General features: G+C 37.5%; 3 protein-coding genes and 1 pseudogene across 3 annotated transcripts; 1 reads left to right on the top strand and 3 right to left on the bottom strand.

The window, feature by feature from the left end:
• Window positions 1-198: 198 nt before the first annotated feature.
• Window positions 199-3,862, bottom strand: LOC125494817 (F-box protein At2g32560-like; annotated as a pseudogene).
• A 1,292-nt stretch (window positions 3,863-5,154) lies between these two features.
• On the bottom strand, window positions 5,155-6,048 carry LOC104886911 (hypothetical protein). The gene has a single exon (XM_010671452.4). It carries the CDS (start codon window positions 5,900-5,902, stop codon window positions 5,222-5,224), a length of 681 nt encoding a protein of 226 aa, XP_010669754.2. The 5' UTR covers window positions 5,903-6,048; the 3' UTR covers window positions 5,155-5,221.
• A 7,231-nt stretch (window positions 6,049-13,279) lies between these two features.
• Window positions 13,280-14,807, bottom strand: LOC125494816 (uncharacterized). Its single transcript, XM_048638644.1, has 2 exons — window positions 14,537-14,807; window positions 13,280-14,430 (listed from the first exon to the last, which is right to left on the bottom strand). The coding sequence occupies exons 1-2, from the start codon at window positions 14,805-14,807 to the stop codon at window positions 13,280-13,282; spliced, it is 1,422 nt and encodes a 473-aa protein (XP_048494601.1).
• Window positions 14,808-21,575: 6,768 nt separating this feature from the next.
• LOC104886913 (flavonol synthase/flavanone 3-hydroxylase) lies at window positions 21,576-24,030 on the top strand. Its single transcript, XM_010671453.4, has 3 exons — window positions 21,576-22,216; window positions 22,378-22,708; window positions 23,476-24,030. Exons 1-3 carry the CDS (start codon window positions 21,723-21,725, stop codon window positions 23,695-23,697), a joined length of 1,047 nt encoding a protein of 348 aa, XP_010669755.1. The 5' UTR covers window positions 21,576-21,722; the 3' UTR covers window positions 23,698-24,030.
• Window positions 24,031-24,035: the final 5 nt, after the last annotated feature.

Genomic DNA, 24,035 nt, shown 5'->3' with positions numbered 1-24,035 from the left:
AAAAATCCATGAGAAATTAGATCTTAATTGTAGCAAATTCGAAAAAGCATCACAAGATCTAAAACAAATAGCAAATAAACCCATAATCTAACTAAAAGAATTGAAATCAAATTATTAAATATATGATGAATCTAAATATATCATTCTTAAGCTAGTATGTGTAAATGTTCATAGCTATATTAAAACATGCACCAAATATCAGTTAAAAGTTCCATTCTCACCCAGGTGAAAGCTCATCATCAAATAACACCGTTTCAACATCCAATGCATCAATTGCACTCTTGATCTCATAAACCTTGCCAGAGCCAATGTATGTTCTTGGATTTGGAGCAGCAAGCCTAAATTGTACAGTAGAAACTGGTGTTATTTACCGATCATAAACCATAACCAAAATTGAAAAAATAAAAGGAAGAATGTACTTGGCTGAGTTTCAAACTGATAATTGCGCTCAGACAAGATCTCACAAGTCATTACACACTAAGAAAGAGAGTTACCCACTGATGTAGCAATATACTTGACTGATGATTCCCAATGAAAAATAAATATACCAGAAAGAGATATGAATAACTACCCAACTCGAGTTTGCATGAGCAATAATAGAATGGTGAGTGAGGAATCTTAAGAGTAGATATATGCAGTGGAGTAGAGCAATCATTTTTCCTTAAATTACCTAGCTTGAATTAAGATTTTGTTTTATTATGGTCCTCTTTGCATTAGGATGTATAGAAAGTGATTTACTTAATCTTGAAAGTTTGAAACCAGAAGATTGGATCTAATAGTTATATATGAGTATACTATTGAATCTATCTAATTTAAAGAGTAAATGCCAAACAAAATTGGATTTTGATTCGTCTCTAACTCTAGCTTTAGCTTTAGTTTGAAAAAGTAGACCGATAGTTGACAAGCCACCAACAAATATTTAGACAACCTATGTCATATCCATTAGAAGTGAAGAATTTAAAGTCCAACCTACTAATTCTAATGCAGATCAAAAATCTTGATGCATAAGAATATTATCATTTCTCTTGATCATGAGAGCTTACTAAGAGCGTAAAATATGAGGAAATGGAAATAAGTAGCTAGATAATTTAATCAAGCATGAAAACAAAATTCCAACAAACAAAAATGAACCCATAAATGAAAAGTCATCTTGAGAGCATCTCTTTCAAATGTAAAACAAATAAAAGCGAAAAAGCAAGATAGAGAGAAAGAGAGAGAGAGAGGGAGAAAGAGAGAGGAGTGTAAGTGAAGAGAGATGATAGAAGTATGAGAGAATATGGAAGAGACGGAGAACAAAAAAATACAAAAACGGCGAGTGTAGTAGCAGAAGCTAAGATTCAATAATAAACAATACCAGAATTATAGCGTCAACAAGCATGTTACTTTATAGTAGTCGCAAGGGGATAGTGGTGAGAAATGAGAACCCAGATGCTAGTGACGGGGAAGCAACAACCTAAACAGCAAAGTCTTAGTGTCGGAAAATAAAGGTAAATTATATTATATGATTTGGCTCAAAAAAAAAAAAGTTTCAATACGATAACGAAGCACCAATAATAGAAGAGTCAAACTACTACTAAGCCAGTATATTCAATTTGATATTGCTAATTAGTCAATTTCTAAGAAAGGGGAAAAGGCTTAAACTTCAAAGCTTGAACAAAACAAGATACATGAAACAAACCAAGAAAGAGAATCTTGTTTGACCCCAAATATTTACTTTCAAGTAACCAATATATTTCAAGTAGTAAGAAAATCTTTTTATACACCAACTAATTTCATTTTGGTGCTAAATGATAATATTTACATCAACAAAGAGATCGATGAAGATATAGAAGTAAAAGAAAGCATGGTTTCATATGAGTACTAACCCAGGAACTATGGGTAGTGAGACATGCCAAGGTCGTCTTTGTGTGACATATTCCAAAGGATTCCTGGATTCCTTTTTAATCAACCTTTTTCTAATCACCTTAAATCACATATAGTATAAACAAATCGCAATATTATTCTGATATGATAAGGAGATCATCAATATTACTGGATACAAACCTTCAAAAGGATTGGAAGCTTATGAGAGGTGCGGCATGAAAAACGACAATATTTCAAATAAAACTACAAGATTTAGGAATTTCCTAGATATACTACCCTTTCTTCCACATATTCTTCTGAAAGGGTGTTTGTGTATGCTTGAATTTTCCTAGATATACTACCCTCTCACGCCAGGAAAAGACTTTGCAGGCAAGCTATCATGGACAAGTTACACAAATTGAACGAATTACAACCAATAAAGAAAAAAGATCTAAAATATTTAACCTCTATCTAGTATCCAGCTACACAAATTTAACAAATATTCACACGGCTATAATAATAACATCACCAAATGCTTAGATTGTGGACCATACCATGAGGAAATTCTTTATTCCTTCTCCACTGGATTTCTATGTGATCTCCAGGTTGTAGATCATTCAAGCAATCAGATGCATGAAGATCATGTGGTGGATTATCTATTGGGGATGCCCTTAGTCTTTCCCATTGGATACCACTTTCAATTGCCACTGCCCTTCTTCCATGGGGAGGATACCTGCAACCATGAATACAACTTTAGTCTTTAGATAATTTCATGAATCAAATATTCAAATGCATGGTGTTCTTCATTTTTTTCATGCTCATAATATAATGAAGGTTCTTTAGAGATATAGAAGTATATAACTAAAATGTATAACTAATGATCCACAATAAAGTTTCACTATGCTTCTTACCTTTCCGGGAAGTATCAGTTTGGGGATCATAGCTAAGCTCAGCATCATAGCAGGACAACATAAATCCAACATGACCATTCTGTCAAAAAAAATAGCATACCAAATTCAACTTTATTTTAGAATTGCACAAAGACGAAAAATGCCTTAAATTGACACAACAAAAGAAACCTCAAGCAAAAAAACTTAAGATAATTGAGTGTGATAATTGATCAATACCTCACGGTTGTAAACTTGAGGTGGGAACCAGAACTTGCCACTTTCAAGAGCCAAATACCAGGACATAACAGTATCAACCAGGGGAGAATTTGAATCATTATTACTATTACTTTTGTCAAATCTTGATGTAAACCATGTCAAAGGCCATACATGCCAAATGAATTTGATCAAACCTTGAGATTTTTTCCTGAAGAAGGGTCGAATTCCGGCTACAAGCAATAAACCATTGCCACTCTCAGTACGCGTGGCCCAGAATTCTCCCCCATTAATGCTTCATGTGCCTACCCCAAAGGTGATCACTAATGCACCTTTCCCTCAAAGAAGTACAAAAAGCTGACATACTACACAACCCAACAGGGGAAAGCTTCTCTAAAATACAATCCAATGCTAGTTCAGGCGAATGAAGCATAAAAGGTAACAACTAATAAAAGATGTACTACAAAGTACTCAAAAATTCACAAAGTACTCAAAAACAAAGATGTAGGTAATAAAAGAAGTTTGTAGTTAAAAAACCAAAACAAATCACAAAAATCATAATCTTAAAAAATAAAATAATAGATGCGAATACTATCACTGAACTTTAGATCTCAACTTCCTTTAAAAAAATGAAGAGAGAGAAAATGGAAAGAAATTCAAAACCTTCTTACGCTAATCTGATCTTAAATATTTGACCAGGAATCATTCTAATACCTGCTTACACAATTTGCGACTGTGAAATATTTGAAAGTCATTCCAGAATTCAACGTGGAAATTGGGGAGCTTCACGGCTATGGCAAAAACATTAATTTTCTTATTTTGAGATTAAATCTAAGTTAAATTAGATAATTCAGATACTTTTAATCAACAAAGAGTGAGCCTAGGACATCCTTCCGACTCTGAAATTGAATGTATTTGTAGGAAAAAAATTATAAAATAACAAAAGGAAAAAATTGATGAAATTGAATAAATTTGTAGAAAGAAATTAGAGAATAATACAAAAAGGACACAAACCTGAAGAACAAAGAGACGACGAAGAAGGATGACGAACCCGCTAATTTTTGACCCATGTTGAACCCTAATCTTGCGCACTCCACGATTCAGGATTATTGTGCTTTGTTAATCCGAAATTTAATTGTGTTATTGAGAGATAAGTTAAAAATTCCTACAAGATCAAACCCTAGAATTTGAATAAGAGAAAAAGGAGAGAGAATTTGCTGTTGTGGGGAGGAAAAGCCAGATCCAGAGACAAAGAAAGAAGAAAGAGGAGTGGTGAAGACTGAAGAGGACAGAAGAAAGGAAAAGAAAAATCGTGTGGTTAGGAGTGAAAGAGTGATGGATGGCTCAGATTGTTTGGCTGCTTATGAACAGTGAATTTCACTCTTTTAAGACTCAGAATACTATTCATTTGAACAGTAGCATCATTTGCCACTTTTAAAAGGTTATGGATTATGGATATACAAGTGACTTAGAAGAGGTAACAACTACTCCCTCAGTCCCAATTTATTTGCTACATTTTGCCATTTAGGTGTGTCCCAATTTATTTGCTACATTTGCAACTATTTCCATATATAGTACATAGGTCCCACACTTTATTTACAAATTTGTCATCACTCACTCCTTGGTTTTTGTAAATATTTCCATATATAGTACATAGGTCCCACAATTTACCTATTTGCTTTTTTGTTGATTCTTATTATGGCAATGGTCCCCACTCCCTCCTTGGTCTTTGTGATAAAGCAAATGTAGCAAATAAATTGGGACGGAGAGAGTATTATTTGTTTAAATATGACTCTTTTTTTTAAAAGAGTCACCCATTTTGTGTGATTGATATTACAATAAATTTATTATGCAAGGCATAAGTCCCACGTGTACTAAGCCCTTTCTTTATTATATCTCATTCGATACCAAATAGTAATTGAATGTTATGAAATATTGAAGGTCTTCACATATCATTCAAACGTATACGCTGATATGGAGACATGTAATTTAATTAATTTCATAAGCAAATAATAAATGAATTATAAGCAATGACCCATTTGATTTACAAAACTTAATTCATGTAAGCAACAGACTAGCAACATCAAACAACGATAGCCTGTACACTTGCTTCTTCTTTTTTTCCTAATGACTTGCCTCGTCTTGCACAGCAAAATCTAATTTTGTTTCGATTTAACCGAACACCCTTCTAAGTTGTAAGCCGAGAAACTACACATTTAATCATTTATCATTGCGATACCGTCTCATAAAAAAGGGTCAAACATACAGATCGAATTTTATTGCTTTGCAACAGTAGAATCATCAATCTGAGGCCAAACACTCACCTTCTCTTTCTCATATTTGAGATACAAAGCACTTGCAGCAGCCATAAAATAAACCTGAGTAAAAACAATTGCTGGTGTATGATACTTCACCACGCTCTTTCCAGTAGCCAACTCTACCAACAACAATGCCACTAATCCTATACCCGCAAGCCGGCCATTGACCCTCTCAGAATACGGGCTGAACCCGAAATCAACCTTCAGACCGCCCGAAAGCGGTTCTTTTAACGGAACGGGAGGAAGAAAAACACTACCACTTCCACTTGAACCCGACCCAGGTTCTTGCTTTCCCTTCTTCATCTTTCGTGTTTCGGCCTTTTTCCCAGTTCCAGACTTGTACTTTAGTCGGACTTGAGAAATCCGGGAGTCAAAGTCGTCAGAAGTAGAGGAAGGTTCCGGGTCGGATGCCGGGTCCGGGCCCTGTTCAGATGTTGCTTTGGGGATATGTGTGGAGGTGGGGAACTTTGAAAGGTGCAGGAAGACGTGTGGACGAGGATCATTTGTATATAATGATGTATTTTTGACCGCAACTTTTGACACTGCTCTCGTCGTCGGTCTAAATAAGTTCACGTTTAATCGTAACGAATGGGTTGATGATGGTGAAGAACATGCTAATGACGGAGCTGCTACTGCCATTGCGAATTTGCCAATGAATTTTAATTTTGGTGGTGGTTTTTTTTTGGGTTTGGGGTTAGGAAGAGGGGTGCTCTGGGTGGATGTTTGAGTTTCTTTGTCAGAAAGTATGTGGTGGATAAGGTGTTTTGTGGACGCTTTTTTGATCTTTTGTTTTTCAAGGCCCTCCTTGAAGGGAAAAATAAAAAAACATTTGACTGCCTTTTGGTAGAGGAAAATTGATTCCAATAATTTAATATTTGCACAGTTTGCTGAATTTAATATATTATTTGGATTATTTTAGAATAAAGCTAACTTTGGTAGATATCTTATCAAAATACTCTAAATTCTTATTTTTCTTGCATACAATAGACACAAGATGAATTGGTGATGACAAAAATAAGAGTTAAAATTATTTTAAGAAGCTATTCAAAGTTGTGATTATCAAAAAATAATAAATAGTTAGAAAAATTTAGCGAACTGATTAAAGGTTGGATTATTAAAATCAAATTTTTCGAAAAATTAATGTAATTCTTATTAGAATAATATATATTTAGATTCTTCTAATATATTAGTATTTTTTGTTATGTTTTGTATTAGGAAAGTTGACTTTGTAAGTTGGTAGTGCATGATATGTTGCCTAGTTTGTAGATTATTCTAGGAAGTATATACCTCTATTAGGGCGTGTTCTCCCCAACTTATTTTCAGTTCAGTTCAGTTCAGTTCAGCTCTAATCAATTCAGTTCAGTTCAGCTCAGCTCTAATCAGTTCAGTTCAGTTCAGTTCAGCTCCATTCTTTTATAACCATTTTGTGAAATATTATTATTATGTTGGCATAATTTAATTTACTAATTACTCTTATTATTATTATTATTATTATTATTATTATTATTATTATTATTATTATTATTATTATTATTATTATTATTATTATTATTATTATTATTATTATCATCATCATCATCATTATTATTATTATTACTATTATTATTATTTAAATATATATCATTACTATTAAGTATTATAATTATTGTTGTTTCTATATATTATTTTGTTTATTATAGCTTTACTCATTATTATTACTATTATTATTAGGAGTAACATGGTTTAGGTCAAAGCACAATAAACCCATTTTTTTTAGCCCATAAACCAATCAAATCGCGTCAAGACGGTTTATGATGTAATTTTCGCGGTCCAACCCAATCATTATTTTTATTACAAAAATTTTTTATATTATTGAATCTAATTATTAAAATAGTAATATTAATTTACTTCTTAGATATTATTGTTATTATATATCATCATCAAGTATTAATATATTAATACAAATAATATAAAATAATTATTATTAATTATCATTATTATTATTATTGTTACGTAGTATGAAACTAGTAAGCTAATACAACAACTCCCAACTTCAGGTTCTTAATTTGGAGACTTCTACAACAATGATTGGGCTCGGATCCTAATACTGAACTCCGATCAGCAACCTGCAAAAAAGGGACCACCCTGGAGGTTTGGGTGGTATTTCCTGCTCCGATGCTTAAGTCAGATATCAGGGATATGAAGGGACTTTTAGAGAGAGAAAGTAGAGAGAGAGAGAATTTATGGCAGAATAACAGTACTATGCTCTGAAAAACGTACCTTTCCCCTGATTTCAAGGACTATTTATACTGTTTGAGATGACTGTTGTACCTTGATGTCACCCTAATTTAGGAGCATCTGATTGGCTAATCAGTAAAATGGTGACACGTGGCAGGCATTGATTGGTCAACACACCTCATCTTTATACAGGAGTATAAGATGCTTTAGCTGGGCCTAAGTACAGGTTTGGGCCATAAGAGTGATTTTAATACCTCCTTTTCTTCAGAAAAGTGTACTTTAGCCCACATAACTTTCTGACCCATGTACTTTACCTCCATAAGCTGGTGTCACTTGTAAGGCTAGGATGGAGCCACGTGTCATCTTGGTAGCCCTTGATTTTTAGGCTACACCATTTGCCCCTTAAAAGAGGAAGTTACCATATAGGTGCCAAGACGGTTGATTTCCTCTTTTTACCGACCTGGAACTGCCCTTCTTTCTTTTCAAAAAAGAGGCGCCATTTTGCCGGTCTCCACAAGTCAACTTTCAAGGGCAACGATTACTTTTACCGGATGAGGGGGTCACTTTCACCCCTCTATAAATATGTGAGTTTGTCGTTTCTGAAATCATTTTAACACTGCTGAGAAATTTTCTAGAGAGAGAGACTCCGCAATTTTTATTGAGCTTTTTTAGAGAGCGAAGTTACTCCCGTCCAAGCTCTTGCATTCTGCTACTCCGTTCGTCCGAAGTTTCATTCGTCTTTGACATTCGTCCGAACTTTCTCTACAGGTATTTCCTCATTCATTTCTTTGTATTTTCAAGCATATTTTAAGAAAATGGATTCGTCCTCTTCATCGAACAATCCCGGCCACTCAGGGGTTGGTACTAACCCTAGAACAGAGGGCCTGTCTTCCTCGGCATCTTCTAGAGTTGGACCTATCTCGGGCGGACATGCATTCTTTATCTTTAGTCATGGACGGCAAAGTCAGACGACCCAGTCTTTACCTGTGCAGGGTAATCTGGCGCGCGTCAAGCAAACAGCTCGTATCAGATGAGGGGTTAACCTGCCGGCCTCCAGCTCATAAATGAAGGCATCTACTGGATGGATTCCCGCTGATGGAGAGCGAGAAGTCCAAAGCGCTCGTCCTGCCGACCCAAGTCCTTCTCCTTAGCTCGTCCAAGAGGGATCCGAAGTTCGTGGTTCTCCAGACCCCTGCCCGTCCAAGCCATGGACGGCCTCAGATCAGTCGAACGAAGCCGAAACCTCTTCTAACCCTGTTAGCGACTCAGACGAGCCATCCACAAGTTCTTCTGAAATAATGCGGCGTCTTGGCCCCTTGTCTGACCCTAAATACATCCTAGCCGAAAGCGGCTGGCTAGGACGAGTAGGTCCTCACCTTGAACATCTTTCTTCAGCCATACCCATGCCGGGGTATCGGTTTGTTCTTCCTGGCCGGGAGGACACTATACTTAGTGCTCCTGCTGGCCACTTCGCTGTTTATCGTCTGGCTTTAGATGCCAGGCTGCGTTTTCCATTGCACCCCTTCATCAGCCGCCTCCTTTATTACTATAACATAGGACTTAACCAACTTGCCCCAAATCCATGGCAAAACATTTTGACTTTCATAGTCGTCTGCGAATTTAAGGGCGTTGATCCGTCCATGGCTGCTTTTTTGCAAATACACTACGTCTCCAAGGTTCCCAAAACTGTAGATGGGGCCTAGTTCAGCGTCTGTAATCGTCAAGGCTTCATGACGTCGTGGGACAAGACGTCCAAGATGCATGCTTGGAAAGCTGAGTTCCTGTTCGTCCAAGCTCCCAATGAGGCGGTGGCCAGACGATACCATTACACTAATCGGGCTACTACCAATGCTGGACGAACAACATCCTTTCTGGAGCTTGAAAACAGCTCGGCTGAGCAGTTGGTGGAATACTTCAAAATCTCGGAGTATTCCATCAACGACGTCTCCTTCAAGGGTCCGTCCAATTGGATCCCTTCCAAGGAGATGTTTTACAATGACGATTTCTTGGTCGCGGCTGGCTTGCGGCGGGTCGAGGATAGAGGTATACCTTGTAATAATTTCCAAGTAAATGCCCTCGTCCTATTTTCAGGGTCTTAACCATGTTTCCTTTTCTTATGCAGACTCGGCCAAGGCGAAACTCAGAAAATCTTGGAGAGGAGATATGAGTTCGTCCAGGTTCACAAACAAGGAGTTCAGAAAAACTGGTGTTGAAAAAAGGACGGACACCCTGGTATGAATTTTTTATTTATTTCTTTTTTGCTGGACGAGTCTCTTCTTTGAAGAGCAAAACGTCCTGAATTGCCTCTAGACGGGCTCTCCCTCTGGAGGGCAGAACGTCCAAAGTTGATTTCGGACGACCTTCTCCTTCAATGACTAGAGCGTCCTGAAGTGGCTCTGGACGAGCTCCCTCTCTATGGGGAGAACATCCGAAGTTGATTCTGGACGACTTTCGTCTTGTAAGGACAAAACGTCTTGGGATGGTTTGGACGAGCTACCTCTTCGTGGAGCAGAACGTCCAAAGCTATTTTTGGACGTCTTCCTTCTTCGAAGGATAGAACCTCCTGAGCTTATTTGGACGGTTTCCTTTTTCTTCCATTCTTCTCTTTTGATTAATCATTTTACTTAATTTTTTCAGAAAAATGCCCCAACGTCCAAGGCGTTGGCGGAGAAGGCGGCCTCCAAGAAAAGACCGACCACCACCAGTGATGCTCCTCCTCCAAAAAAATCAAAGGGGTTCACAGCAAAAAAGAAGAAACCATCACGGCCTGCTCCAAAGCTCGTGGTCAATATTCCTGCTGAGGACGACCCTCCCAAGGCCGAGGAAATGGCCTTGGTCACCTATACGGGCCCTGTCGGCCCACTGGCCACTGAGCATCCGGACGCGGCTGCTCTTTTGGACGGAGCAGGGACCCAACCTGTCATGCCGGACGCGGTTGTGAACGGGTCCGCCTATTCTAGGCCAGTTGCCAAACTGGTTTCCCAGATGCTGGAGGCATACAGGACGGCCTCCCGATCCTCTGGTGAGTCTTATTACTCGAATATAGTTAGAACCCTGCGCGTTGGTGGGCGGCCAATGAGTCCCTCCAACCGTCAGACTGTCGTTATACCCGTCAGAAATACTGACGAGTCACCTCTTTCAGATAAGGGGAAGGGCATAGCTGAAGAAGCTTCGGCCGGCTCTCCAACTCTATCTGATGATGAGTCTTCGGCCGCTTTTTCGAAGATGAGCTCGGCTGACAGAGAGAAGCTCAAGCTGGAGCTTTTCAAATGCTTCCCTGAACCTTACATCAAGGGTTTGAGGGGAGCCTCATCACGGCATGTCGGCTGCATGTCTCAACTGGCTACAGAGGTAACTTTTTCCTTGGACGTTTTGAATTCTATACTTAGATACTTCCTCCATTCCATAATAAATGAAACACTTCTCCAAAAAAGATCTCACATAAAGGAGAGAAGTGTTTCACTTATTATGGAACGGAGGAAGTATATTTTTTTAATTTTGCATCCGTCCTAACACTTTTCGTCTTTCCTTTGACAGCTCTTTGCTCGCAGCTTTATTGCCGAAGACTGGGTAAGGCAGCTGAGGAAAGAGAACAAAAAACTCTTAACTGACGTTACCAAAGCTGTCGACCATGCCCATTTTTCCATGGCCGAGCAGGAGTTACTGCATCAGCAGTCAAAGGTGGCCTGGGAAAAGCGGTCAACCGAGATGGAGGCCCAAATCAGAAATTATCTCCTCCGGCTGACAAGTCTTCTGGACGAGAAGGATGCTCTCCAGGACGAAAGGAATGTGGCCTTGTTGGTCGCGACGGAACTCAGAAGAGAGAACCGCTATCTCCGAGGGAAGAGCAGTATGCTGAAGCTGGAACTTTCGGCTACCGAGGAGGCGGCCAAGGAGGCTATGAACGAAGTGATTGAAACTTCGAAAACTTGGGTCGTGCAGGCCTTTAAAATGTTGGCTGAAGAGGACGACATCCCTAGGTTTGTTCGCCGGCTAGAATTTCAAGAGAGCCTGCACAAGGCTAACATTAAAGGGGAGGAACCCCCCGTCTTCCAAGAATCTTCAGAAGATGAGGCGGAAGACGAAGCTGAAGCCCAGGACGAAGAGAACTAACAACACTCCTCCGGATGCTTAACTTTTCCCATTTTCCATCTTGGTCGCAGGCCACTTGTAATTTTTTGTACTTTTGCTTTAGATTAGCTTGTAATCTAACTTTTAGATTAGCTTGTAATCTTTCCTTTTATTTATAAAAGAGCTATCTTTTTCCATTTCCAATGCTTTATACTTTCATGCACTAGACGCCTTGTTTTGATCAAATATTTATGCCTAAGTAGGAAAGCAATTCGTCCTAACACACTTCATCTGATCCAATGGATCTTTGTGGCCGGATATATCAAGACGCTTATCAGTTGCCTAAGTTGAAAACTTGTGAGTGTAAAAACTGTTTAAGTAAATAACTTGTTCGGCCTGAATTTTGGCTATCATTCGTTATTGGAAAAAGATTTAGTTACTTTAATAATTTAGGTCCCTATATGCCCCCCTTCTTGGACGAGGAGGTCTTAGTGACCTTCCGTTGCTTCAAGAAGGAAACAAGACCATAATTTGCTTAAATAAGTTGGACGTTTTATCACAATGATTGTAACCCGTCCATCTTTGTTAAATTGTGAAATAACTTGTTCCTTTACTAAGGTTGTTATTTCTAAGTTTGGGCCTTTGGACGGAAAGTAGGATACCTTTACTAAGGCGTCCTAATTCCAGCCGACCTTGTTTAGGAGACGTTTAACTCTTTAAGTAAACAGACTGTCGGCCGATTTTATGTACTTATCCATATTAGGATGATAACATGTTGGCCGATCTCCTAATAGAAGGTGTTTTTACTTGCTGCTCTGTTATTAGTTAGCTTTGGACGATAGTATGTAACTTAAGCAAATAAATCAAACAGAGAGACAGTCATAGGAGGGAAGTAGAACTGCATTATATGAATTTTGCTTGACGAAGAGCCAAGGTACATGTATACATTTCTACTTTTTTTCATTGCCAGACACTAAGAAAAGATTACACTTTTTCAAGATATCTTAAACATAGTATTTTTTCAAAGTATCAGAATTCCACGTCCTAGTAATGGAACGTCCGTCCATGCTTTCCAGACGAAAGGTGCCATTCTGAACTACTTCGACGATTTTTTAGGGTCCCTCCCAATTTGGAGTGAGCTTTCCTAGCTCCTTAGCTCGGCCTACTGCTTCCATCTTCATCAAGACGAGATCTCCCTGCTTTCAGCAACGCAACCAAGGCGTCCTTGGTTTCAGAACTCAAGACGGATCTAGTCTTCAATGTCCTCTCCGGACGCTCTGGTCTTAAACAGATTTCTACTGGGCTTTCTACTGGCTCTAGACGTTCTAGTCCCAAGCTCATAATTGCCATAACTTCCTCGGATGAATTCTTCTCTTCTTTTATAGCCAAACACCTCCTTTTCTTGCTGGGTAAGAGCATTGACAGCTTGCCCTCTTGCAGAGGCTTTGCCTGCGCTTTCTCTACCTCATGCTTCAACTCAAATATATGCCCTTTCACTTTTTCGGCCGACTCTTCCTCTATGGCCTTTGGCCGTTCTGATTTCTCTTTCCAGGACGATGGTCTCAATGTAGTAAGGTAGCATTCTCTTGCCGCCTGCTGGTCTCCATACAAAGACCCAATTTTCCCATTATCACACTCAAATTTCATGAGCATCAGGTGAGTAACAATGACAGCTTTGATCTGATTTAAGGTAGGTCGTCTGAGGATGACGTTGTATGCCGTCAGATCTCATATTATAAGGAACTTCACAAAAAGCGTTCTTGCAGCTTCTTTGTCTCCAACTCTGACGGGTAGGGTAACCGTCCCCATAAGATGAATTACCTCCCCACCGAAACCAATGATCGGATGATTTACTGGAACCAATTCATTTTCATCAAACCTTAATATTGAAAGACAATCCGCGCTGATGATGTCGGTGGAACTTCCTGTATCAATCAGGATCCGTCGCACCCGGAGATTAGCAATCTTCATTTCCGCCACCAGCCGGTCGTCATGAGGGGTTCTTATCTTTCCCCGATCCTGCTCACTGACCACTATATTAGGGAAGGGATCAGCCTCTCCCTGATTGGTGAGCATTACCTGGCTGAGTTCCCTTAGATAGTTTTTATGGCCTCGAGTTGTTGGACCTCCAGCCGCGAATCCCCCACAGATTACCATTACAACATCTTCATGAGTACTTTCGTCATCTTTCCTTCTTCCTTGACGAGTATCTTTTTTCTGGAATTTGCTTCCTGACGAAGGTAGATAAGAGTTCATTTTTCCCTTTCGGGCCAAATCCTCCAATGCTCTCTTGAGATGCTTGCACTCATTCGTCTCATGACCATAATCCTTGTGGAAATGACAGTACTTACTTTTGTCCCTATTTATGTAGGGTGTTTTCATCTTTGCCAGCGCCTTGAATTCATGCTGATCTTTAATTTTCATGAGAATGAAATACTGATCTTTGTTGAACTCTATGGGCTCAACTGAGGCTGCCGGCTCAGACCTCCTGCTCCTCTTGGACGAGGTGGTCATTGAAGTCATCGCCCAAGTTTCAGCTTTCTTGGGGAGACTCTTTTTTGGCTGAACTGCCTCTTCAGCTTTCTTTACCTCCGGCTGTTTGGCTTCTGCACAAACTTCTGTGGCATGGATGAATGCTTCGGCTTCTTTCAGAGCTTCTGTTAAGGTTGTTATTTTCTTCTTCACCAAATCAAACTTAAAGCTACCCGGTCTTAAACATCGGATGAAGGCGTCAAACGCCACTCCAGCATTCAGATCCTGGATCCGCAATGCTTCCAGGTTCAACCTCTTCACATAACTTCTTAAGGCACTTTCGGCCCTTGCACTACCTTTCCTAAATGCATGCTTGTCTTTTGTTCTTGACGGTTTGTCATAAATGGCTAGTGAACAAGATACTAAGCTCAGTGAAGTTGTTCACTGAGTTGGGAGGTAAATTGTTGAACCACTTCTGCGCCACTCCCTTCAATGTGGCCGGAAAGTTCTTACACCATGTAGCATTGTCAACACTCTGAACGTACATCTGGTGTTTGTAAGCTGACAAATGATCGTCTGGATCCGTTGTACCATCAAAAGGCTCAATCGTCGGGAGTTTAACCTTTGGGAAAGGAGGAGACTCCATGATTCTGACCGAAAAGGGAGTCGACCAATTAATCTGGAGTGCCCCAGCCTGACCCTTAGTGGGTATGAACTCCCTGCGGTACTCCTTCAATACTGTGTTTGAAGAGATGTTAGCTAAGGTCTGACGCCTATACACCATTGGCTACAAAACTGTCTTCTCTTGCCTTGGCTGAATGGCCGAAGGTCCATGACTTCTTCCTGCTGTTTTAGATGGAACTCTCAGTGATAGATCTTTCATGTAAGGAGTAGAACTGGAGGCTGAATGCTGAAGAGCAGCAACCCTCTTGGCCTCCAGGTACTCTCTAGCGTCCGTCTCCATCTTGTGTCCAGTGGGAGGAATATTATCTCCTGGACGGACTACCAACTTCTAGTCCATCTTCCTCCTTGACTCGCTAACAGGTGGCTGCTTTCTCTCTGGCCGTGGTGGCCGGCTGGTCCCTGGACGGCCTTCTTGAGATCTTCCTCTGAGTGGCTCAGCAGCCTCCCTTCCTGGGCTTATCTGAAAGAACAACATGTTGCTCTTAATCTGCTCTTCCATAACAGCGGCCATTCTGGTTTGGAAGTCGTTTAAGACAATTTCCAGGTGACCAGCTGTCACTGGACGATCAAGATTTTCCTGGATGACAGGGGTCACAGTCCTTCCCTCAAGATGAATGACAGCATGGTGCCTGTCCCGTCCTCAGGGTGGCCTCTCGTCATCCACAGTATCCTCTACTTGAACCCTGAAACTTCTATTCCTTGCCACGTTTGATGAGTGACAATCCGTCATTGTTGCGTCTCCCCGCAGACGGCGCCAAATGTTACGTAGTATGAAACTAGTAAGCTAATACAACAACTCCCAACTTCAAGTTCTTAATTTGGAGACTTTTGCAACAATGACTGGGCTCAGATCCCGATACTGAACTCCGATCAGCAACCTGCAAAAAAGGGACCACCCTGGAGGTTTGGGTGGTATTTCCCCCTCCGATGCTTAAGTCAGATATCAGGGATATGAAGGGACTTTTAGAGAGAGAGAGAGAATTTATGGCAGAACAACAGTACTATGCTCTGAAAAACGTACCTTTTCCCTGATTTCAAGGACTATTTATACTGTTTGAGATGACTGTTGTACCTTGATGTCACCTTAATTTAGGAGCATCTGATTGGTTAAGCAGTAAAATGATGACACGTGACAGGCATTGATTGGTCAGCACACCTCATCTATATACAGGAGTATAAGATGCTTTAGCTGGGCCTAAGTACAGGTTTGGGCCATAAGAGTGATTTTAGTACCTCCTTTTCCTCAGAAAAGTGTACTTTAGCCCACATAACTTTATGACCTATGTACTTTACCTCCATAAGCTGGTGCCACATGTAAGGCTAGGATGGAGCCATGTATCATCTTGGTAGCCCTTGATTTTTAGGCTACAACAATTATTAATTTATGATTATTAATATTATTTATTTATAACTATCATTTAACAATATATCCAAAATACTATTATTACTTATCATTATAATTATTATTTAATATTCATATTATTATTGTTTAAAATATTATTTATATATTTATTACATTCAATTTAATTCAATTTAATTTAATTCAATTCAATTCAGTTCCAATAAGTTCAGTTCAGTTCAGTTCAGTGCAGTTCAGCTCCAATAAGTTCAGTTCAGTTCAGTTCAACTGTTTTATGCTGAAGAGAATAGGCCCTTAGTGTTCACGCTTTAGATTTGCTCATATTTTTTGTATAATGTACTACTTCTTTCATTACTATTTACTTGTAATATATCGACTTCTATATTATTAATCTACTTATCTTTGATTATCTAGTATGATTTATAATGTATCTCTTCCGTTTACAAATTAAATAATTGTTACACACTTTTTATGCATGTCATTGCCCAGCTTTAAGGACTTATATCACAAAATGTGTATCCCTCCAGTTTTTATTAATTTACCCACTTTTGTGGACAAAACGTTTATTAGGAGAAATAGATATGTGGATCATAGAAGAAAAGAGAGGGTATTAATTTATTGACATATTGTTGTGAAGTTAATGTTGTGGGCCAAGAACATTAGAGTGAGAAAGTAAATATAATAATAAACAAATGGCATGACCATTCTAAAAACAGAAAAAATGGGTAATTAATAAGAGACAGCCCAAAAAGTAAACTGGGTGAACTTATAAAAACCAGCGAGGATAGATTTATTATAAAAAATACATCTTAATAAAATATATATTAAGATCGAATCTAACAAAATCTTACATGATAATGTTTTTATTTACAAACAAATCACAAAACAAAGGGCAAAGTTGAAATTTGTAAATAATGTAAAATGTTAAATTGTAACAATTAAAAAAGACGGAGGCAGTACAAAATTAAAAATATATTCATGTAGGATCTTATTAGATTCGTCTCGATGTATACTTTCAAATAGGATTTTTTAACTAGAATAATACAAACTTTTGTACATACTTTTGTCACATTGCCCTACTGTAGGAATTTTGAAAAAAAGTATGTATTATTTAAAATAATCAAAAGTTTGTATTATTGCGAGAAAACAGGTAAAAGTTTGTATTATTGTAGTTAAAAAATCCCTTTCAAATATCCACATTTTTATAATTTTTAATTGAACATATTAATAATGAAGATTGCAATAGGAAGTGTGCAAGTGCAAATGTTGCAGTAATATAGTACATTAAAACAGAGAAAACATTACATAAAAAGCTGACACTTTTTTGCAAGTTAGAGATAACATTGCATATAAATAAATTCGGATAATTTTACAATGACTACGTGCATTTTTATTGTAGCTATGATAACCAAAAATCTCAGCCACTCCAGCCTCAAAAACCACCCTCCTCCACTCCCTCATCCTCGAAATACACATAACCCAGCCATAACCACCATGAACTCTACCCACCAAATCCTATCAACACCACACTCACCACCACGAATCTCGAATCACCCACATAATAAAAACCGCAAACCACCCCAATAAATCACCAAAGCAAAACATCCCCACCATTATTTATGGGTGGGGCTAATTTCGGGGTAGGGCGGTGGATTTTAGGTAAGGGGTTAATTTCTTGTACGTGAAGGGTTGTTACGGGGGTGGGCGATGGGTAATGGGTAGGGGGTTTGATTTCGGGTAGTTGAGGGGTTGTTGTGCGTGTTGCGGCTATTCTATAGGTGGGTGAAGGGTTATTTTGGGGTGGAGGGGAATTGATTCGATTGGATGAGGTGAGATTTTGGTGTTGGTGGTGGTAAAAGGGTAGGTGGCAGTGGGGGTAGGGTAAGGGAGAAAGATAGTGGAGGGAGAGCAGTAGAGAAGAATGAAATGAAACACTAATAACATAATTGCTTATTGCTACGGTGATATTGTTGCGGTTTTACCCATATGCAGAAATATATCACGTAAAAAGAAAAAAAAATATAAATAACCATATTGCCGCGGTTTCGGCCGAAAACCGCAGCAATATGATTTAACATGATTTTTTTTGGAAAAAAAGTTGACTATTTGACCAGATATATTGCTGCGGTTATTGTCAAAAACCGCAATAATATATAAAATAATATTAAAAAATAATATTTTAATATATTGCTGCGGTTCTTGCTAAGAACTGCAGCAATATCATTAAAAAATATAAATAAAAAAAAGTATAAAAGATGCGTGTATTAGTTAGGGTGTTTTTCACTTGTATTCTCTCATCCTCTCAACCTCTCACACGCCGTTACCCTCCTCTCAACCTCACTCTGCTCTCAACGTTTCATCTCTCCTATATTTTCTGATCTCACCGGTCCTTCGTCGACCGTTCTGAACGACTAACACCGGCGCTCCCTTCTCTATCCATCCATTCGTTCGTTCAATTCGTCCAACCTCTTCGTCAGCCGTTCGTTGTTCGTCCAACCTCTTCGTCGGCCGTTCATTCGTTCGTCCAACCTCTTTGTCGGCCGTTCGTTCGTTCGTCCAACCTCTTCGTCGGTCGTTTGTTGTTCCTCCAACCTCTTCGTCGGCCGTTCTTGTTCCTCCAACCTCTTCGTCGGTCGTTCGTTGTTTCTCCAACCTCTTCGTCCGCCGTTCGTTGTTCCTCCAACCTCTTCGTCGGCCGTTCGTTGTAGGTGTTCTTGGCTCGTGGCTCCGGTCTGTCGCGAATTCTTCAAGTCCAGGGCGATTTTTTCAGTTTTTAATTGCAGTTTTATTTTAGGATTTTGTTTTTTTAATTTTTCAGTTTCTTATTTTTTTTCATATATTTTTGTTTTCATTATATGTTTTGTAATTAGTTATTTTGTTGTAACTCTTGTTTTTTTATTTCTGCTTTTTCATTTTACTTTTTGATCTTTTGTATTATTTATGTAACTAGCTTTTTATTTTTATATATTAATGAGATTCATATGTCGTTTTATTTTAAGTTCATCCGCGAATTTGTGGATAGGGGATTGGTTAGTGGTTTGATTTTAATCTTTAAAATTTTAGTGCAAAATCCAAAAAAAAATAAATAAATATTATTTTTACCTGTACAGGACCTATTGCTGTGGTTTCGGGCAACAACCGCAACAATATATGTTGTATTAGTCTGATATAAAATAATTATATTGCTGCGGTTTTGCCTAGAAACTGCATCAATATGTTCCAATATTGTTGCGGTTAAAAACCGCAGCAATATATTATTTACCTATTAATTGTTGCTCGCCCAAAACCGCCGCAATATGCCACTTAAAAACCGCAACAATAAGCATTTAATCTACTATTGAAAAAAAACGGAGGAAGAAGAACCAGAGCAAGCAAGGAAGAAGAAGTAAGTGCCACGTAAGCAATTTACCTGCATCGACAAGTGACTAATTGGTCATGCCCTACTAGATGAACTTTGGCAAAAGTTTGTATTATTGCGAGAGAACGGGTAAAAGTTTGTATTATTTTAGTTCAAAAATCCTTTTTTTTTATCTTGATGTTCATATTTGTTTTTTCCGTTAGTCTATTCATGTAAGGTTTTTTCCGCTACTGTTAGTATAAATGTCGTTTAAAGTTACCTAGTAATTGTAAAACCTACTTTGCATTGTTCGAATTATTTTTAAATCATTCATAATTAGAATTATTAACAACCTAATAACTATAATTGTTGTTGTTGTTATCAATTTTTTTTTTATCTTGATGTTCATATTTGTTTTTTGATAGTCTCGAATGCACACATTTAGCTATTACTATGTGCAAGCATGTATTATAAAACTAGTATTTCGGCTCAGGCCATGCCGCATGTTAGTTGCAATTATCAAATATTATTATTCATAATCATAAATCTCATACTTGATTTTATTAGCTTTTCTTAATATTTTGTCTAGTGCAAAATTGAAAAATAGACATCATGGCATGAAATATTTTTTAAAAAAAACTTTTAAGAAATTAGGGATAGAAATAACTAATAGAATTAGGGTAAAGAGAATGTTATTACTTAATAAAAGTATAAAAAAGCTTGTCTATGTCTTAATGATTGCATATAATCATAACACTTTGTTATGTTTTACTTTAAAATATTAAGCATTGAAACTGTAGTGGATTAGTAGTTAAACTCTCATATTTTATATCAAAGGTTATGTGTTCGAATCCTAGTAATTACATATTATTTATATTTTGAAAAGAGAGTATAAACATGTGTATTAGAAAGTTGAGTAGAGTGTCACGTGACACCGTTCTTTTAATAGACACACCTTTTAATATATTTGTATAGATGTTGAATTTTAAAATACCTATTGCATTGAATTTAACAAGATCATACATAATAATATTTTATTTTGACATTAGATGACATTAAATGAAAATTGCAAGCATTCAAAAGAAATCCTAGAAAAAAGTTTCTAAACTAAGACAATCTAATCAAAATAGTAGGTTATATTAGGCTATTAGTTTGCTAGGCTAAGCAATTTTGTCTTTTCAGAGGAAAAGAGGATTCTTCTTAACTAGGTTATGTTGTTTTTCTATATATATATTTTTTGGTGAATAAAAGGAGCTGAGCCCCAGAACAACACCCACGAGTTTTTCTATACAATGTCAATACACATACCATATTTATCTTTCTAAAAAATTAGTTTAAAATCAATAAATTTGTCACGAACAATTTAAGTCAATTATGTTTGACTCACATTAATTAAAATATCAAGTGGATCGATTACGAATATTTGGTGAATCAATTAGATTAATTATTAGAGAGTTCATGTGCCTTAATGGGAATTCACATGGGGAATCCAAATGTTGGGTAGTTTAGTGACGATAAGATCTTAATTGATGCTCTGTGGAATAAAGTCATAAAAATTGCTGGGTTTGCTTGGATTTTTGATACTATAAATCATACCGTTTTGCAAGGAGGTGGTATGTATCGCCTTGCTAATTTACCCCATGTAGAAGCTCAAGCGCTCCTCGATTCTCTATTTGAATTTAGCACCATAATTTACATTGGTTACTGTTCTAACAGATTGTAGTAATCCCATTTCCTCCCTTCAGTCAAGTTCTATTACCCCTTGCTCCATCTCCTGGACTTTCCGTTAGATTTTAAGCTTGACAAATTAAATAATTTACACTTGTGTCTTCTCCTCATAGTAAATCGTCAACAAGTTCACAAAGCACATAATATGTCTAACTTTGTGCACAAACTTGTACAAGATTCACTGTCTAATTTAATTTGTTATGGTACCTATTATGTTTTCTTTCCTGTTTTGCTTGTCTCCCCATTGCAAAAAAAAAAATATATATATATTATTATCACTTTCTCGATACTTCTATTTCTTAAAAAAGAATTGGTTGATCTCATGTCTCCCAAACTAATTTCGAAGAGGGTAGGTACACATATTGTGTGGTTGATCTCATCTATCCTATCATAATATTAAATGAAAGCGGGTAGGTACACTCTTTTTACAAAGGGAAAATGGAGTCTCTATATATTGACATATCCCGCCACCATCATCTATATACCATCACAAGTGCACAACTACCAAACTAAATATTCCATACACACTTTTCTTGTTAGTACCAAACCAGAGAGTAATCCCCTCCTCTCCACCAATATAAGGCACAAAAATGGTAGAGATCATAACATCAACTCCAACATCAACACCAGCAAGTACATTCAAATGGGCAAAAGATGGAGGGTCAACCGAAACAATCCAACCAACCTACATCCTATCCGAAGAGAAGAGGCCACAACTCTCGGAAGTTGCGCCAGGTTCGATTCCTTTGATCGACCTTTCGGAGCCAGAAGAGATAATAAGGGAGAAAGTGGTGAAAGCTTCTGAAGAATATGGTATATTTTACTTGGTGAATCATGGAGTTGATCCCGAGCTATGCAATGAGACGTTGAAAGCCATTGTTGAATTCTTTCAATTGCCTCTTGAGCAAGGAAGAGGTCTACTCCACAGCACAGATCACAAAAAAGATGTCAAGATATATAACTATCATGAACCTGATGGTGATAAGCGTGTTCCTGGTTGGAGTGAGGCCTTGACTCACCTCTGGCATCCCTCAGATGATTCTTTCCTTGATGCTCTCCCTGCTAATATTCCTCCCCAATATCGGTATCATTTTTCATCCTTCTTTTCGAATACCTAAATAAAATGCAACGGTTTAACTTTTATACTATTTATTAACTCTGAATATATTTTCTATGAGCATATAAAACTTAGTATAAATTTTATTATATACGTAAAATGCTAATATGATAAAAAATAATTGACAGTGAATTGATACGCACATATGCAAAGGAAGTTGGAGTGTTATTTGCCAAATTGTTTGGGTGGCTATCTGAAGGATTAGGACTAGAAAAGGAAGCATTAGAGAAGAATATGGGAGAAAAGCTCAAATTCTACAAGATGCAAGCAAATTTCTACCCACCATGCCCAAACCCAGAACTTACCTTAGGATTGCCTGTTCACAATGACATGGCTGCCCTCACCATCATCCGTCAAACTGAAGAAGTGACTGGCCTTAACATTATTAAAGATGGCAAATGGATGGCCGTTGAGCCTATTCCTAATGCCTTCGTCTGCAATATCGGAGATACTGTCGAGGTAATTTTTTACATGTTTTTTTATTAAATGTGGAAGTTATCAATAATTTATATTTATCAACGTATTAATATTAGTACCTAATAGGTTGTTCGAATTGTATTTAATTTTGGGGCTGAAGTCATATTGTGGCTAATATTTCCACTACATTTAAGAGAAAAAAAATTCAATCTATATTAGTGTAAAAGAAACTTTCATACTTGGTCGCTTAAAGTGAGTCAGGTTGATGAAAGATCAAATTTAGTAATAACTAACATCGTGTGTTTAATACATTTATTGCCAGAACCGTTCAATTAAAGTTAAAATGAGTCATTTTTCATTAAAATTTATCACTTTTCTTAGTCAAGAAAGGTTACTTCAAAATAAAGGAAAACTTGTAACCTTCATTTAGTCACTTTCATATAATTAAAAGTGACTATTTGGAACAAATAATTTACCCTATTTGATAGATAACTTTTTGTGTTAAATCGGGTAGTTTTATACAAGTGATCCATTATGTACTAAACTTTACCCCATTGTACAATAAATTAATATACACATCGGTCTCATATAAAAAATTGGTGATTTAGCCATGTATCTTCGAGAATAATTGGGTTATTTAATTAGACAGTAGATTGAGTCAATTTTTGGTAAGTCCAAACACAACTAGTAAAGTAGTCTTATAAACCCAAAACCAAATTTCTACAGATGCAAATAAGTTGAAATGGAGTACTGCTTTTTAATTACTCAAATATTATGCATGATTAATAGTCATATAATTTGTTTTGCAGATATTGAGCAATGGAAAGTATAAGAGTGTGCGCCATAGAGCATTAACTAATAAAGAAAATATAAGAGTGTCATTAGCGTCGTTTGTGGCACCAAACAAAGAAACTATTGTTGGACCGATGAAAGAGATAGTTGATGAGCAGCACCCTCCTCGTTACGAGACCTTTCTCTATGCTGATTTCCATGAAAAATATGTCAGACCATGGTTACATCCTGGCAAGTAGATGAAGATAGGAATCATCACGTTGGTCAATTTGCTTTCCGACTTATATCACTTGGCAGATTGATGATTGGATCCTAGATGTTGGAACTGTTTTATTCAAAATAGTATTGAAGTATATGTTTTCGCTCGTACGTGTTTTGCTGTCTTAAGAAATAATTTGATGGACTTGTGCATTACATGTCCTCTAAGCTAGTGCGCCTTTTATTGTATTCTCTAAATAAATGCATGTTTGGTTAGGTTGCTTTTTTAAATGCGAAAGAGGGGAGAGACCCCTATTTGGTTAGGTTGTAGACCAATTGTTTTTTATGTTTATGAGAACTTGTTTTTTCTCGCACGTGA

Source organism: Beta vulgaris, chromosome 2, assembly GCF_026745355.1.
Source record: "Beta vulgaris subsp. vulgaris cultivar EL10 chromosome 2, EL10.2, whole genome shotgun sequence".
In the NCBI taxonomy this organism is placed as follows: Eukaryota; Viridiplantae; Streptophyta; class Magnoliopsida; order Caryophyllales; family Amaranthaceae; genus Beta; species Beta vulgaris.
Note: the sequence above shows the minus strand (reverse complement) of the source record. Positions and strands in the feature narration are given on the sequence as shown.

What these genes read in the sequence shown, in the direction of transcription:
- LOC104886911 (XM_010671452.4), bottom strand. Translation starts at nt 5,902, where the DNA reads ATGGCAGTAGCAGCTCCGTCATTAGCATGTTCTTCACCATCATCAACC.
- LOC125494816 (XM_048638644.1), bottom strand. Translation starts at nt 14,807, where the DNA reads ATGGTGTATAGGCGTCAGACCTTAGCTAACATCTCTTCAAACACAGTA. An exon ending in TGTTGACAATGCTACATGGT is followed by an intron (nt 14,431 to 14,536) that starts GTAAGAACTTTC and finishes CTTGTTCACTAG; the next exon opens with CCATTTATGACAAACCGTCA.
- LOC104886913 (XM_010671453.4), top strand. Translation starts at nt 21,723, where the DNA reads ATGGTAGAGATCATAACATCAACTCCAACATCAACACCAGCAAGTACA. An exon ending in AATATTCCTCCCCAATATCG is followed by an intron (nt 22,217 to 22,377) that starts GTATCATTTTTC and finishes AATAATTGACAG; the next exon opens with TGAATTGATACGCACATATG. An exon ending in ATATCGGAGATACTGTCGAG is followed by an intron (nt 22,709 to 23,475) that starts GTAATTTTTTAC and finishes TTTGTTTTGCAG; the next exon opens with ATATTGAGCAATGGAAAGTA.